Here is a 17,303-nt window from a genome sequence, read left to right on the forward strand (position 1 = left end):
ATAGCCGCACTGGTTAATGATTAAGGACTTTAAAGAGGTCAAAATAACATAGATTTCCATAAAGAGTTGTGTTAGTGACAGGAGGGAACATTATCGTCCAACCAGTACTGTAGTACAGTAGCTGACCTGGTGGAAAGGCTGTGTGCAACACCGTAGCAACACACACACAGTCAGCATGTCTTCAGCCTTTCAAAATAACCATCAAGAGGTTAAAGTTACACACCATAAAGGTTTGTGCTATCAGATAGAAATATCTTCCACCTTCTCATATTACCTCTCACGTTTAAACAACGCCTACTTCAATACAAGCTGAAGCAGGGCTGGAATTCACACAGGCACTCCTTTATAATGTTACACATCCAACATTGTGAGGGACGCCAAAATGTTTTCTCTCAAGACAAATCAGCAGTGGGATCCCCGTTGCTGTGGATGCATGCTCCTTTGCTGTGGCTGTTCACATGAAACTTGACCAAGCCAAGCTGTTCAAACCTGACCCTATTTAACTGGTTATCCGGTAGAGTACCTTGACATTGCAAATACATCAGATGCTCTCAGGTGATTTGCTCATTTTAAACAATATATTTACATTAATACCTACAGTGATCGTTACAATGTCGTTATAGTGATGGTTAACATGTAAAAGTTGACATGTAAAACCTTCTAAGGCTGAACTAGGTTATGTCAATGTAGGTAATGTAAAAGTTATGTACTCATACTGTTAGCACTTCTGATTTGAAAGACTGATGTGCCATTTATTCGTGCTATTCTTCACGGTGTCTAACCAGGAAGTTGAACCCAACCACAACCGTGAGATGGAACCCCTGCACACACACACTGACAGAATGTGGGTATAAGGGGGGTGGGTATGTGAAACTAACCTTGCTCTTCTAAAATGCCATTCGGTATCTTCTTGTCGACTGTGGTGACAACAGCCTTTCTCTGGTTTCTTAACCTGTCAAAGAAAATAAAGAATGATGAGACATAAAGAGAGAAGAAGTGAGAGAAACAGATAGACACAAAGTGATGTTTGAACTTCATAAAAACACCCACAGATGCAAAAGGAAAACAAACATCTCTCCTACCATTTGAAGCTTGAAAAGTTGTTCTTTCTCATTAGAGGCCAGACTTGGAATCCACAGACTCTAGAACTGAAGGTAGAAGCTGCCGTGTGGAACTAACTGTGTCTGTCTGTCTGCCTGCTTTCAGTTTAAACAGTGTGAGCAAGGCTAGCTTCCTGATCGGGCTCCGCCTCTATGACTAAGGAGGAAAGGTGACATCACACACATGCCCTGCCCCTTCCCTCTATGTATGTGTGTGTGAGTTTGTGTGTGTGTATTCCTATTCACACAATGTATGACCTTGTGGCCATTATCTATGAGTGTGATTAAGTGTAATTCTACCGCATTTGTGTGCATTCTTATTTCCATGCCTACATGGAGGCAGTGAATGTATGATTGTGTGGACTTACCTGAGAAAGTACCAGGCCAGGAGCACAATGATGACCAGCAGCAGGGAGAGAACCAGCAGAGTGGGGAGGATGTGCTGGCTCTTGGGCTGGTCCTCTGGAGAGACAGGGAGGAAGCCGAGAGTCAACACCCAGCCAGGAAGAGGCCCGGGGGGGGGGGGGGGGGGTCTGAATTATGGTTGTCATGCCCAACTAGGCCCCCCATTATTATGGTCTGGACACAAGCCTGATTTAAGAACTCACCTCAGAAGTATTTTGTCTACCCAGATAAGTATCAGGGGCCAAACAAGCTAATTTCAAGCTGGCAGTAACTCAGCAGCAGAGGTGTGGCCTTAGAGGCCAGTCTAGGAGGAGGTTTCCACAGCTAGCATTTGTCTCAGCTTAAGAAGGAGCACAACAAGCTCCAAATTACTGTCCTCAATCTGTTGTTGCTTTGCTATGATCCGGTAATGACAAGACTGCAAAAAGAGACCCTTGTCAAGCATCAGCAGACATGCCGGTCACAGACTGTATAGGCAAGCACAACAGCATCAACTGACAAGGGAACCTGTGTGATTGTGTTGTATAAGCATGGTGTTCAGAATCACGTTGGGATGAGGTATGTTTGTGTACTTACCGCTGGTTTGGTTTCCACTGGAAGAGTAATTGGGTGTTATTGTGGTTGCCACCAAAAACAGAACTGGGATCATTGTGACTGCAGAAAAACAGAGTGAGAAAAAGTATTTGTTAGCCACCTGACATGTTTATGCAGCTGTTTTTACAAGGAAAAACATTGTGTTGTGATTGAGGAGACATGGTAACCATAGGCATGGTTTATTCATGAGTATCTTGAGTGCTGAGTCAGTGCATGTGTGTCTGTGTGAGGCCGAACCACATCAACAATGAATCTTGTCATGTCCCAAACACTGGAACAAGCTCCCCACAGAGTGTAATAACGTACATGTCCAGCAGGAGGCACCACAGTTCTACTTACCAAGAGGCAGTCCTCACCCATGCGTAAAAATTTATCAATTCATTCAAGAAAAATACCAGATTTATCAAAACCAGACCATCAGGAAAATAAAACTTTTCAATTCCCAAGAGAAAAGCAGAAAATAAAAAGCTATAAAAAAAACCTTTGTGACTTACTGATGTATTTTCAGATGAGATTAGTGTTAGTTTTTGCTTCACAGCTCTCACAATAACAGTATTCATCAAACGGGCATGAGTCGATTACTAATAAGAACAGGGGTGGCGTCCCAATCAATTTACAGCCGTTCTTCACTGATGGAATGACAAATTCAGCCACGTTAGCGCTAAAGCTACGCTGCCGCAGTTCTCACACGTTTGAGCTTGAGCGCACAGGCATTAGCACCAGGTCAGACATGGAGCAGAGCAGAGGCATCACCTGGCGCTAATCAACGAGCACGCCCCGATCCACGCAGCAATCCTGGCCTTCTCCTTACTTCTTCCTTCCGTCTACTCCCACCACCTTCTAGCATCCTCACTAAGCTAGGCCTCAAGGATCGGGCACTGACAAGCACTTTAGCCGGCTCATTCCAGTCATTTCCGAGAGCGAGAGAGATAACACCACAGCTGCCGAGGAGGGTGTGACACACCTGCAGCCGCAAAAACACAGGGAGAGGAGAAGACTTGGTGCTCCACTGTCCCCCTGCTGCACAGTCTCCTGTCACCTCCCCAGCCTGACAGGAGACCAGAGGAGGAGGAGGCTCGCCCCACCCTGGCCCAGGGCAGACCAATGCAGCAGACGGGTCAATAATGAATATCTCCTTGAGGGGGGTGGGGTGGGGGACAGAGGGATTAATAAACCCAGACACGCCCCAGACACTGTGAAGACATGAAGAGAGAGGTCTCTCCCCCTTCCCCCCCCCCCCGCCCTTTCCCTTCCCTCTCTGCCCATCATCTCTCCCTGCAGACGTCGGGCTGGGATCAACGGCTGGGGGTAGGGGTGGGGGCCGGGACATGTCCACACTGATGGAGAGTCCCACAGCTAGAGGTCAATGTGCAATGTTCCAAGAGTACTTGTCTCTCCTGTATGAATCCCCTGGGAGCGTGTGTGTGTGTTGGACATGATTTCTTCCCCTGCTGGATCTCCCTATTATCTTGTGTTTGTCAAAGCTCTAGTAAAGTTCTCAGGGCCTCATGTACATACATTTGCAAACGTAGTGTTATTAGCGCCATGACCAACCCGCAGATTGCGCACGCTGTGATACTTCAGTTTACGTCGTATTTACGAAACCTGCAGTTCATCGGGTAATCAGCGCCTTTCCACGCCCACTATACCGTAAATTGCGAGCGTTAAAACGCGCATTTGAATGGGCCTAATTCTCTCTTTCTATCATGGATCAGCAACTCAAAACAGCGAAAACAAAGATTTAGTGATAACGAAATTGATGTGCTTGTTCATGAGGTAACAGCAAATTTGAATATTATACATGGCTGGAATTCCACACCGACACAAAAAAATGCAATCTGGACCAAAAGTAAATTCCAGTAACTGTAATATTGCATGGCTGCTTAATCTGTAACGCGTTATGATTTTGTGTTCACTCAACTCAAAAAGTGTGATCCTTGTGGCGAAAATCCTTTCAGATCGTATCCATGACTTTGTCTTTCTTGGATTACTGCTGTCATTTCACCAGGAGGCATAAGCGAGGGAACCGCGTGCATCCAGGTTTACACCTATTTTTATGAGGCGCAGAATTTTCACCGCAAAATAGAGCTGGCTTTCACGGGCAGTTTTTGTACATACCACGGAATACATAATTAGCCGCACTTTACGCATACCCTCCCATCTCTTTATCGGAAACTCCCACTTTCCCCATGACCCTCCCAAGAATGCATATGCATGACACGGAAAAGCGCAATTTGCCATTTTCAGTTCCCGTGACAGCGCTTTTACCTCAGTGCGGCATGTTTGTACATACCCCGCCATGCTTTTACGCGCAAATTGTGAAACAAATACGCCTGAAGTGGGTGCAAAAGCGTTGAGACTGAGGCCCTCAGTCTCCCCCACCTCCCCTTCCTTACAACTGAGCTTCTCTGTGTACACCAGCTGCCTTTGAATGTAAAAACAACATGGAACCATCACCTGCTCATCTCTTGCCCTCAGTCCCTCACCCCGTGCCACACACAAACCTCCATCTTTGTCTGTGTAGGTGGATTCTTGTTTTGCAGAGTCCATTGTCTGACAGCGTAGCAGCCCTTCAACCTCCCCCGCCCCAGCATAGAACTCCCTCTCCTCATCCTCCCTCCTCCAGCTCTCCTAGCCAGTCATGAGGACTTCCAGCAGCTCTCCAAGCCTCTTGCAGGGTTTTTCCCCACCATCATAACAGCACAGTGATGTCAGCTCCCACCCTCCCTTCTCTCCTAAAAGGAATTACACCTCACAGACCTTTAGACAAGGGGAACACCAAGACATCTAGGATGTCAAAGAACTAAGATATCCAAGTTGAGTCAAAGACGTCCTCACAATGTAGATTTCTATATTCATGTCCGTGAGCATCGAGCACGCAACATACGCAAAGGCTCATGGGTAATCGGCCAACGTGTCTCTTCCTCCTACGGACCAACCAGGAAACATCTCCCTCTGCTGCTCTTTCAGTCCTTCCTCTCATCTCCTCCAGCCCAAACCAGCCACCCACATCCCCTCTCTAATTAGACTGATGCTATTTGTCGCTCCAGCATGTTTCTGTGGGCAAATAAATCAATCAGTTTCACAATGTGTTTACCGTCATCAGTTTATGGTCCTATCTCGATGAAGTACCCAGCAGTCCGTCACCGACTACCATCAGCGGAAATGGGTTACAGGATATTTAGGCTATTTCAAGGTGTCCTTATTCTCCACTGAAAGACACCGCACATGACCCTGGGTAAGGACATTGTCCAGGCTGGTGGGCTGGTATGTGCTGGGTTAGTCAGGCAGACACAGAGGCCTGTGTGCTGTCCTGCTGCTCCCTGGATAAGGCTGGCCACCCAGTCACAGCCAGCATGGCAACATCCTCTGAACTGACAGGAGTTAGGTTTCCTGAGAGACAAAACTGTTGTTTTGTTGAGGAGATAAGGAATTCTCCCTGAGGCCAAGTTACAGTCCACTGTAAACAGACCAGTCTAGAATATCAACTAAATAATTGGGGAGCTAAAAAAAAGGGGAACCATGACTGAGACTGTGGCATTAACATGCTCAACATTTAATAAATAAATGTACTACTATATATTGTATAATATATTAATGGCCATTTGTCCTACGCTAATGTCATAATACGCTTATCATAATCTTAATTTTATATGAATAGTGAATTAATTAATGATGTACAGGAACTGGGTGTTAATGAATACATGACATAACTAGAGGGTACAATTTCTGGGGAAAATGTAGGGTGTGCTTGCTTGCGTCGGTTGCACAGGGGTCCGTTTTTGAATGACATTTTTACAACTGATTTATGTATATTTTATATGAAAATGCATACTTATTATTTATAAAGATTAAATAGATTTAACGGAATTTTTTTTGCTGCTCATTTACAACTGAAAATACGAGTGAAGTGTAGAATGAAATAGATGTCTTCTCATTTCCCCTGCAAGAGGCAGCCTCATCGTTGAATCAAAACGAATACATTTGGCAGACCGGTGTAAAAATTGACCTAATCTCTATGACTTAAACGTCATTTTAAGTTTTTCCCTTCTCGTGATATTTTCAGGCATGTAGCCTACTCATTGCATTCATTCATTAATAAAGAACCCCCTTTGAAGATTATTCTACGACGTTACCCGGCAGTAGAAGATGGAATCGCGATTCAGACAGTCCCATCTGCTAACTGAAAATATGCCCCCCAAAACGTAAATAAGCTTGACATTTATTTAGAGGAAAATCGCTCATTCATAAAAAGCTCACTGGTAGCGATCATTGTCAGTAACAACGCAAAATGCGATATAGCCCTGTGTGGAGAAGCTGCCCCGGTAAATTGTACTACTACGGTACAGTACTAGTAGACTACTGCTGTGTTCGTCTTGGTAGCGATTGCGTTGGTTGAATTGGATTTAACGTTCCGTTGTACGGTTTAGGCTGAAATTAATTATTTTCATGAACAGATTGGCAACTTTTAGGCTGTGGCAATGAAGTTCAGGTTAGTAGTTAGATAGACTTTTGATTAAGTAAGGGGAGTGCCGAACATGTTCTGTCGCCGTTTGACTTCCTACAGCTGTGTAGATGTTTTTGTAGTGTCTCGCGTAGGCTACAGCATTGCAGTGAGCAACACTGGTTTGAAACCACAGGTAATGATAATTTCACCCACAAATCGTTTACTTGTAATGTCATAATAAATCCTACAACGAAAATGTATTTGTGAGGAATGTTTATTTTAAACATTGAAAACAGATGCATCATAGACCACTGTAGTATGTGTTGCCCGGGCAACAGAGGCTAATGTCATGATGCTAATGCTTCAGTGAAATAGTAGACTACCGTTTCCAAAAGTAGATGTGGGCCTACTTCCTTAATAATATCAGCTAATATTGTACATTACATTTCATAATTGTGTTTCACATCACAAAGTAAAATGAGTAAATAGTTATCACCCTGGCCTCTTTGCTTGTGGCGTTCCTGCAGCTGCCTTGCAGTAAAGCTATAGTTAGCCTAGCTATCCCCCAAGTTAACAGATGTGAAACGAATGTTCTGCTACAGGTAGTCACGCGTGTTTTTGTGACGTTAGTGACGTAGTGACGTTAGTAACGTCAGTGACTGTGGCTAGCAAATTAGCCACCGTTAGCTTCACTTTTCACCACAAAAACGCAATTTCTACTTAAACCATGCAACGGAACGTAAATAAAAATACAACCAACGCAATCGCTACCAAGACGAACCTTTTGACACCGCCGTTGTGTATGTAGTTCAAATATTGACTGATCCTTAGGGGGGCGAAAATAAATAATAATAAATAAATATATATGTGAGAGAACAAAGGTTGTGCTCTCGCCGAAGGCTTGAGCACACCCAATAATATGTATTGTTAATACAATAATACTTATTGTTCATTATTTCAATCGGCTTTCTGGCATCCAGTCCACTGTGACAATGTGACGAACCCGATCCAAACTTTTTTTTGACGGACGAAAGTTTCTGAGGCAGTGTGTAAGCGCGATTGACATAACGTGAGGTCGTATTTATTTTTTTACGTGCAAACATTTCGGACACGAATTTCGGACTGTGCAAAGGCCTTTACTGTAACTCCACTAGACTACTTTTGGCTGTAACTAGTAATGTAACTAATTACTTTTTCCAATTAAATAAGGCAGTTACAATTACTCAAATTTAAATGGGCTCGTTGCTCGTTACTTTTTTCTTGCATGAATTCCCCAATTTCCTTTTTTTAATCTAACTCAAAGGAGTTTACAGCAACGCAATGTATGAATGAATCAATCAGGATTTTAGACTGTTTAGTTGTAGTTTGTGTGCAGGTGCGAGAACTTTATCCACTGCGAAGAATAGAATTCTAATCTTCACAAGCACCTAGTAAAACAACACACTCTACAAAGCTAATCGGGAAAAAACCCCAGTGCTAGCTCCACTGATCAAACAGTCGGAGCCACTCCATCAAAACAGCAGAGGCTTGATGTTAAAGTATTCCCAGTCTCTAAGCCAGGCAGAACTAAACAGAATGATTGGCAGGTATGTTGTCGAAGACATGCGACCTATGTCAACAGAAGTCCGTTAACTAATTAGCAACATACAATGATAAATAACATTTTACAGTTGTCTTGTCCCACACTGTGCCACTGCAACACTAAAATAGTATAACTATCTGTGTGGGTTAATTTGAGAATAGAAGCAGGAAATTAAAAGTAACGCAAAGGTTACTTTCCCTTTTAACTAATTACTTTTCTATGCAGTAACTAATAAAGTAATGCAGTTACTTCTGAAATAAGTAACTAGTAACTGTAACTAATTAGACATTTTCGGTAACGTTCCCAACACTGATGTACACACACACACACACACACACAAACACACACACCTGTTAGGTGTGGCGTGGTGTGAGTTACAGTTCAGGCCCTGTTGATTACACATCTACCTCCTCTAAATACCTGCTTCTGTCTGAGAACAGCCCACCTCAACCTCTCATCCTGATCTCATCCTCTCCTCTTTCACAAAGACAACAGTGGACACCATACAAAGACATTTCAGACTGGCTCAGACACAGAATTTTATATGTCAACATGGCAGACGCAGTGTTGACGTTTTGACCTGGTCTTTACTGAAACCCGCAGTTCACTGTACAGAAGAAACAACGTGGTGAAAAGATCCTTTTGTCTAACAGTCTTTGCTTCTGCACTGATCTTGTAGAGTCTCGCTTGTAGTGTGCAGCTTTCTTTCTTCCTGACGGGTGTTAGACCCCACAGTGACATAATCAGAGTCCTGTCTCTGCAGTTGTTTTATGTGTGACTGCCTAATTAGCCAGCACAGCCCCGCTTTCAGAAAAGAACAAGCTAGCTACAATTAAAAGATAAAATAGACAGCCAGGCAGTTAGGTAAGAGAACACAATGCTCCCTGCTAGTTTATCTCCCCTCTAAGACAGAGCACTATTGGTCCTGTAGAATTTGGGAACATTCTTTTCTCAGGCTATGTCAATGTTTCTGTCTCTCTGGAAACATCAGCTGGACAGGGTTGTTGGGAGAAGGACAAGGCAGGCATGTCCTCTGGGCTGAAGGGAATGCGAAGGCACACAGAGTCCTTGTTAAAAGGGAAGATCCTTCATTCTCTCGCTAGCCACCAGGGACCCTCACCAGCCCCACAGACCTGTGTGTGAGACAGGCCTCATGATAGATGTTGGCCGGTGGTCAGGAGTGTGTCTTTTGTACAGTACATTTTTTTGGGGCGTATTATCTGGTCTCTTTGCCTGCCTGTAGGGAGCTGAGAAGTGGACCAGGGCAGGCAGACTTTCTATTTAAAGGACGGTGGACTACATTCCCAGAGTTCAGTGCAGAGTGAAGATGATGGATCCATCTGCCAGCAACTTCCCTCTTCTCTAACCTAGTTGAAAGGATTTGATCGCGTTTGACATTCCAAAATTTGACGTCTGTTGCTGCCAAAACAAAACTCTGATTGCATCATCACTTTACAAGGATTGATTCAATCTAGTAGAATCATTTGGTAGGCTATAATTTGGAGATAATTAATCAAGTTGGTGTAACCTAAATTACATGTTTTAATTAAGAAAACTGGAACGTTTACGATGACCATTTGTAGCCTGTTTCCAGATTTAGCTTTTAGAGACCAGAGTGTGAAACTGGAGAAGCTAATGGATCTTTTGTAAACGAGGACTATAATTCTTCACGATTTGTTCCCATGGTAACCTGGAGACTAGCGCCAACATGGTTGTTGTGGAGCACATCCAGCACAGGTTCTCAGTGAGGAATACAGGCACCCTGAGAAGGTCCATCACACCAAGCCACTGAGCTCCAGAATGTAGGACAATCAGCATGGTACGCCCTCAGGAAGACAGCCTACCTTTATCTACCTTTAGCATTGTTGTATGGGGAGAGGTACCATGTGAATCTACACTGTGTCCCATGTGATCACTCTGAGGGCCTCATGTACTAACGCTTTTGTGCCCACTTCAGGCGTATTTGTTTTGCAACATGCTCGTAAAAGCATGGCGAGGTATGTACAAACATGCCGCACTGAGGTAAAAGCGCAGACTGCCTGTCGCGGGAACTGAAAATGGCAAATTGTGCTTTTCCGTGTCATGCATATGCATTCACGATAGGGTCAAGGGGAAAGTGGGAGTTTCCCATAAACAGATGGGAGGGGATGCGTAAAGTGCGCCTAATTATGTATTCCGTGGTATGTACAAAAACCGCCCGTGAAAGCCAGCTCTATTTTGCGGTAAAAATTCTGCGCCTCTTAAAAGCAGCTGTAAAACAGGATGCGGGTTTCCTCGCATATGCCTCCTGGTGAAAAGGCAGCAGTAATCCGAGCAAGACGAAGACATAGGGCCAAGGAGACGAGCTGAAAGGATTTTTGCCACAAGGATCTAGGGGTGTCACAATACCAAAAATTCAGTAGTTGGTGCCAATACCAGTAAAATAACACGATTCTCGATGCTGATTTCAATACCACGTAAAAAAAAAAGTTTTTTTAAGATTCCATGCACTTGAACTTCTTTATTAACCCGTAAAGGAGTAGCGTCGCACATATGTGATCGTTCGAATGCGGGTCTCACATATGCGATTTCGAACATTCCAACTGAATATTTTCCGATTGACAAAAACTATGCGACAAACGCTTTAGTATGGCTTCAAAATGTACTAATGAGAAGGCTAATTCAACCAATCCGTCCGACTCCGTCCGTCCGTCTGTCCGTAATGGAGTCGGAGAAGTATAATTCGGCATTAACAAGTAACACTAGCATGGTAGTAGAATTGCTACGAGTATTATGCTAGCTAATTTAGCCAGGAAGCTAACGAAAGCTAGCTAGCTACTGTACCGTTTCGGATAAATAACTTGCGCTGTGTGGACCGTCGGAAATATTTAGAACTCACACGTCTAAAATACTTGAAAAATATCAAAATGTCATAACAATACATAAAAACATGTGCAATATAGCATAGAACAACATAATAAAGTGCAATTAATGCTTATAGTGCAACAAATACTGGAACACTGAAGCGTATGCTGCCCCCATCAGTTCCGGAACCGATGCTGCTAACACTGGCATCGTCGCTAACGGTGCCTACGGTGCTTCAAAAAAATGGGCATCGTCGGTGTTTTGACATTTTAGAACCGGAAGGTATCGTTAGTATCGGTTCTCGTGACATCCCTACAAGGATCACACTTTTTCAGCTGAGTGAACACCAAATCATTACGCGTTACAAATTAAGCAGCCATGCAATATTACAGTTTCTGGAATTTGGCATTTGAATTGCATTTTAAGTGTAGGAATGCGGAATGCAAATCCTGCTTACTAAACTGCGTTTCCCGATAACGATGGATCTTAGTTGTTACTCGGGTTCTCTACGAGCAAAATAACGAACCATCGTTATTTCTTACGTGTGTTTCCCGAACATGCTTGTAAGGAGAACCCTCGTACGTGTCTCTTAAAGATCCTGTAAAGCAAATTCCATGATTTGCTTCTCATTACATTATATACGTGTGAAATGAGTTCCTGAAAGCATGTGCAAAGCGCGAAAACTTTGACGCACTGAAATGTGGAGTTAGACCATTGAACAGTTTCTCTTCTGTTTTCAGCTCAGGTTTTGTATAGGCGGAGCCAAAACCTGACCGATCTACGTCACAGCGACCGATCTTCGCCAGATCACAGACGGTTGCATTCTGTTACTCAGCTGGTACGATGCAAAGACAAAGTAATTAACACATAAAACACTCAGAGACTGCAGGTATGGCTGTTCTGATATCTGCAATTGATTTAGCTAGTGTTGCTGTTGTTGCTAAATTCAATAAATTCGAGGGGGCGGAGCTTCAGCTCCTTCAGGCGACACGCTCCCCCAGTCTCAAGCAGAGAAGACTGCTGATTTTCTCACAATTTCAAAGCCTGATTTGAATATCAAGAATTTGAATTTTTGATATCAACAATTGCATTTTGTATAACAAGAATTTGAATTTTGTATATCAACAATTGCATTTTGGATATAAACAATTCGAATTCTGGATATCAACAATTCAATTCTGGATATAAACAATGTAGGCTAATGACTATCATGTGGATGGGAGTAGGCAGGCTACGTAAATTCTGTTTGCAAAGGCGTAACATTTTATACGCTAAGAGCGTTGCCCACTGCGGCCATTGTAGACTTTGCAATCCGTTGGCATTCGGTTTAGTAGAACATCTATTTAAGTTGGATATTTTGTGACCGCAAAAAACTTAATCATTGTCTTAATGTTTATTAATGTATTGCACGCACGAAAATGTATGAGACTATACCACCCAATACTTTGAAGCACTACTGGCATCCATTAAGCTTTCAATCATTTGTAATAAAACTACGAAACTTTCCTCTTGGAGCTATTAATAGATGCTAAACCGTCCAACCCAATCCAAAACCAACTCATTTTACATAAGTAGGCCTATGTTTTTCATGTGGGAGGGAAAAGGCAGACATTTGTGTTTTATTATTCCACAAATATGTTGAAATGATGCGGTTCATAATAAAAGATGCAGTCATTAATTCCTAGGACTTTGGCATTTCCAATGGGTGTTATTAAGCATTCCAATTACAGTCCTAACTTGGACACACATTGCATCACTGTGTCTGTCTCACTGTACATGCATGCATGGGATTTCTCATGTACTTAAGTTATTCACTAAATAATAGAATTAGTCTATTATTATATTAATTATTATTAGATACTTAGTATGTTCTCATGTGAGTTTGTTATTGATAAGAGTACAGGGCTCAACATTAACATTTTTTGGCACTGGCCCCACTGGGCCAGTGGGTTTGAAACTTACTGGCCCCCCCTCCAAAAGTTGTAATTTATCATTGTTACATATACATTTAGTCATTTAGCAGACGCTCTTATCCAGAGCGACTTACAGTAAGTACAGGGACATACCCCCCGAGGCAAGTAGGGTGAAGTGCCTTGCCCAAGGACACAACGTCATTTGGCACAGCCGGGAATCGAACTGGAAACCTTCTGATTACTAGCCCGCTTCCCTAACCGCTCAGCCACCTGACTCCCTCAACACAACAAAACCAAAGACTTATAAGTTGTGTTATTCTGTTTACATGTTTAACCATGTATTAAACACATCCTGGATATAAAAAGAACAACAATGAAATCACATTTATAGTGATAAAAAATAAAAAGGTAATAGTCAGCAAAACAATTGACTTTTAACCTCAAACATGATGTGCTCTCTTCCCTGCTGACAGCCATCTCTGCACAACTCTGTCTGGAAGAAACTGAAACCTCTTGTCCATCAATGCTAATATATAAAAGCTTCCATAGCAAAAATATCTATCCGCTTTAGACGGGAACATACGACAGACGACACAGTGCATCTTCGTTCCATAAAAAAAGTTGCTTCCATTTGAGCTCATAGCTCTACTTTGCTGCCATCTTCACTTTATTGTCTCGCGCCAGTTGTTAAAAAATTTATCAAGATTAGAGAATTACAATTTGACAACCACTCGTCACTCAATGACCGGAGCTAGTTAAGGCATGGCACTCGGGCAGCGCGCGCCATATCACCCATCGCCGTGTTCTCAGCCCATAGGCTTAGCTTGATAGGCGGCGCTATAAAGTCGCACACATGCACGCACACACGTCCTCGATTACCTTTGTGTTCTGCGCTGCTGCCATTGCTGGTCGCGCCCCGTTCTCTGTGTTGTGTTGGCCTGTCTGTCGTTCGCGTTTCCCTGTCTGTCTCTTCGGTCTCTGACGGCGTCTGCGTGTTTTGGGGATCTGAATGAAGGTTTCGAGCCGCTTCCTGATGATTCTCCATCCGAGGAGCCCTGCACCGATGGGGTCGGTGGAAACTCGGGGCACCGAGTCAGGCGCAGTTCCCGTTTGACCTTGCCGGCCAACATTAAGGACTGTCCGTTGTACAACAGGGACAGTTGGCCACTAGGAGCTGTTTGTTCCTCGAGTGCAGCGAGGCCGTTCCATCCGCTCCCCTGCATGCTGCCGGGGAAGGCTCCGGCGAAGGGCGGCTCCGTTTCCCGTGCTGCTGTTGTGCTGTCCAAAAGGGGGCTTGCGTTCAGGAGCCGACCACGAGCACTCGCGGCATATCTGGCATATCCGAGGAGCGACATTTGCAGGTACTGTCGTGAATCACGTTCTCGGTGCACTAACCTGTTGGACAGGCGTCTGATCGATTGCGGGGTGTAGGGTTGGACATATCGTGCAAGGACAATGCAATGTGCACGCTTCTCAGTCTACTAGCAGTCAACAATAATAGGAGCATGAATGCATTGCTGCACAAGCCCGCATTCGAAGAAGCAGCCAGAGTTCGCTAGGTAGCTACTTTAGCCATTAGTAGTGTTATTGTTACTAAGCTGCCCTGTTTGTCACTGCTTGACCGAGCCGATCAGAAGTGCCGATTAAATTGGTTGTTAGAATCGTGGAGCAGATCCAATCTACTCGATCGCATTTGATGACGTTTCATTCAATTCCGAGCAGCGGTATGATGAATACAACGGAAGCACTGGAGTACATCGTCCTAGTGACATTTGAAGTAGCCTAACAATGGAGATGGCAAACGTTGTCGGTTAATAGCAGTAATTGTCATGTCCCCGGCCAAGGCCAGACCGGGTCTTAGTCCGTTTCTTCCAGGTCCAGTCATCCATTCCGCTTCTTCACTCCCTCCCGGTACTCACCTCACCTGCGGCTCATTCCCTCATCACCACCACAGCTCTTAAACCCCGGATTGTCACCCACTACTCGCCAGTTTGTTGAATCACCGACCCCCACGTCTGTATTCCTGGCTTTCCGTGTTTTGGACCAGTCTATGCCTGTTTTTGTGCTGACCTTTGTTCTTGTTCCACCACCAGATCACCGCTTCCAGTCCTCCAGTCCTACCGGTACCCCCCTCCACCATCCACCAGTTACCCTCAACCGTCCTCCCCATCCTTCTCTCAATAAAAGTCTGCGCACGTCCTAAACCTTGTGTGTCGTGCGTTTGGGTCCTCAGTACAGCCGTGACAGTAATAGTTTAATAGGATGTGTCCTGTAAAGGAATGAATCTATGATGCTAATCCTGCTCCTATTTCATATACTACTAGTTATGTCTCTTACTTAAGAGACGCATCTTAAGGTCCCATGACATGCTGTTTTTGATGTTTTATACAGCCTTAGCGGCCCCCTAATATTGTGGCCTATCTGGTCTACGGTCACTGGCACGCATGTTGTCTTATGACATCATAAGAGGAACATTTTTAATTGGAGCGTTGAGCTTCTTTTTCTCAAGGCAGAGAAGAATACCCTGGCCCGGTTACACCTTTAGATATACCAATGTGTACTGACAATGCTGAACATATGTGTCTGATGTAATCAATGCGTCAGATAAGGAGTAACAACTAGAGGGTACATTTCTGTGGAAATTGTAGGGTGTGCTCGCTTGCGTCAGTTGCAGGTGGGTCCGTCCTCTTAATGGCTCCTCTTTATGGTGATCAGTGATACACTGTGATTCAAAGTGAAAATATTAATTCCTGGGGTGTGTATGGTGTGTTTTTTGTGAGAACGGACTAGGTACTAGGGTTACAGCCTGTGTGAATTCCAATAGTGGATTTAAAAACACCCCCTCCTCTAGTGTTATCATGTCGACTGTGAAAGGTCTTCAATAAGTTTTTTCCCCATCTTGTGATATTTTCAAGCATTTAGCCTACTCAAGAACCCCCTTTGAAACAAGCGAACCCCCTTTGAAATAAGCTACTGTAACAACGTTGTCACCGGCAGTATTTCAGATGGAATCGCGATTCAAACAGTACCATCTGCTAACTGAAAATATGCCCCCAAAAACGTAAATAAGCTTTACATCTTTTCAGGGAGAAATGGCTAATTCAAAATAAGTTTGCTACGAGCAAGCTAGTTGCGGTGGCTAGCCAAACTTCACTGAGTGAGGGGATTGTTTTTAAGCGCCGGAAATGAGAATGTTTCTTTTGACAAAGTTTAGGCTGTGGCACTGAAGCCAGCGACGCACCACACATGCTTGAGTTTAAATACATTCTTTAATGTGACATTACTTACTGTACATGCAGGTCTTGATTTGCTTAAATGTACATGTATGATGCTGCTAGTACACCACGGCACGATACGATACTCGCTGTGCAACAGCACATCTATGCACGTTGTATCCATGCGTCGTTGCTAACGTAACAACGTTGTCACCGGCAGTATTTCAGATGGTACTGTTTGAATTGTGATTCCATCTGCAAACTGAAAATATGCCCCCAACAACGTAAATAAGCTTTACATCTATTTATAGAGAAATGGCTAATTCAAAAGAAGTTTGCTACGAGCCAGCTAGTTGCGGTGGCTATCCAAACTTCACTGAGTGAGGGGATTGTTTGAAGGCGCCGGAAATGAGAATGTTTGTTTTGACATAAAGTTTAGGCTGTGGAACTGAAGCCAGCGACGCACCACACAAGCTTGAGTTTAAACTTTACATACATTCTTTAATGTGACATTACTTACTGTACATGCAAGTCTTGATTTGCTTAAATGTACATGTATGATGCTGCTAGTAGTAGCAAAGAGTCAATATAAGTTCTTTGGTAGTAGTACACCACGGCACGATACGATACTCGCTGTGCAACAGCACATTAATTCAATGCTTCGTTGCTAACATGTGCTGACGTGGTGACGTAGCTAGCACTGAGTACCCTTCGTCGACTAAAGGCACTTTTTTGCCACAAAAACGCTGTAACCTCCTAAACCGTGCAACGGAACCTAAATAAAAATACAAGCGACGCAATCGAGACCAAGACAAACATTTTGACACAGGCGTAGTCTATGTAGTCCAAATTTTGGCCCCCCTTAGGGGGGCCAAAATAAACAATAAATAAATAATATATATGTGAGAAAACAAAGGTTGTGCCCTTGCCAAAGGCAAAGCACACCCAATAATGATGAACCGAGAAGCTTGTGAGACGGTCTGCATGAAGCCAGCTATACTGATTGCAATAGGTATCTGCATGCTGCAGGTAGCCTGCAGGGACGCTTCCCCGATCAATGTTAGTATGTCTCTTCGGATCTCCATGCAGCCGTGGTGATCCGCAGACGTCCTCTGATGCGTTACGTCGCCATCAGAATCCAGTGTCTACATGGGGACGTCCGTTTAGATGCCCTGGGAACAGCGGATGCACCGCTGACACATT

General features: G+C 43.9%; 1 protein-coding gene across 4 annotated transcripts in view; it reads right to left on the bottom strand.

Annotated features, from left to right (window-relative positions):
- Window positions 1–17,303, bottom strand: part of ptprea (protein tyrosine phosphatase receptor type Ea) — a 57,699-nt gene that overhangs the window by 9,241 nt on the left and 31,155 nt on the right. For 2 of the 4 annotated variants that reach the window (XM_067244765.1, XM_067244764.1), the window contains 3 exons: window positions 2,082–2,159; window positions 1,469–1,562; window positions 879–952 (listed from right to left, as the gene is read on the bottom strand). In XM_067244765.1, coding sequence (XP_067100866.1) covers window positions 879–952; window positions 1,469–1,562; window positions 2,082–2,159 — 246 coding nt within the window. Of the gene's footprint in view, window positions 1–878; window positions 953–1,082; window positions 1,208–1,468; window positions 1,563–2,081; window positions 2,160–17,303 lie in introns of those variants that run through there. The other 2 variants (XM_067244767.1, XM_067244766.1) reach the window with 1 other exon arrangement.

This window comes from Osmerus mordax, chromosome 10, assembly GCF_038355195.1.
Source record: "Osmerus mordax isolate fOsmMor3 chromosome 10, fOsmMor3.pri, whole genome shotgun sequence".
NCBI lineage: Eukaryota > Metazoa > Chordata > Actinopteri > Osmeriformes > Osmeridae > Osmerus > Osmerus mordax.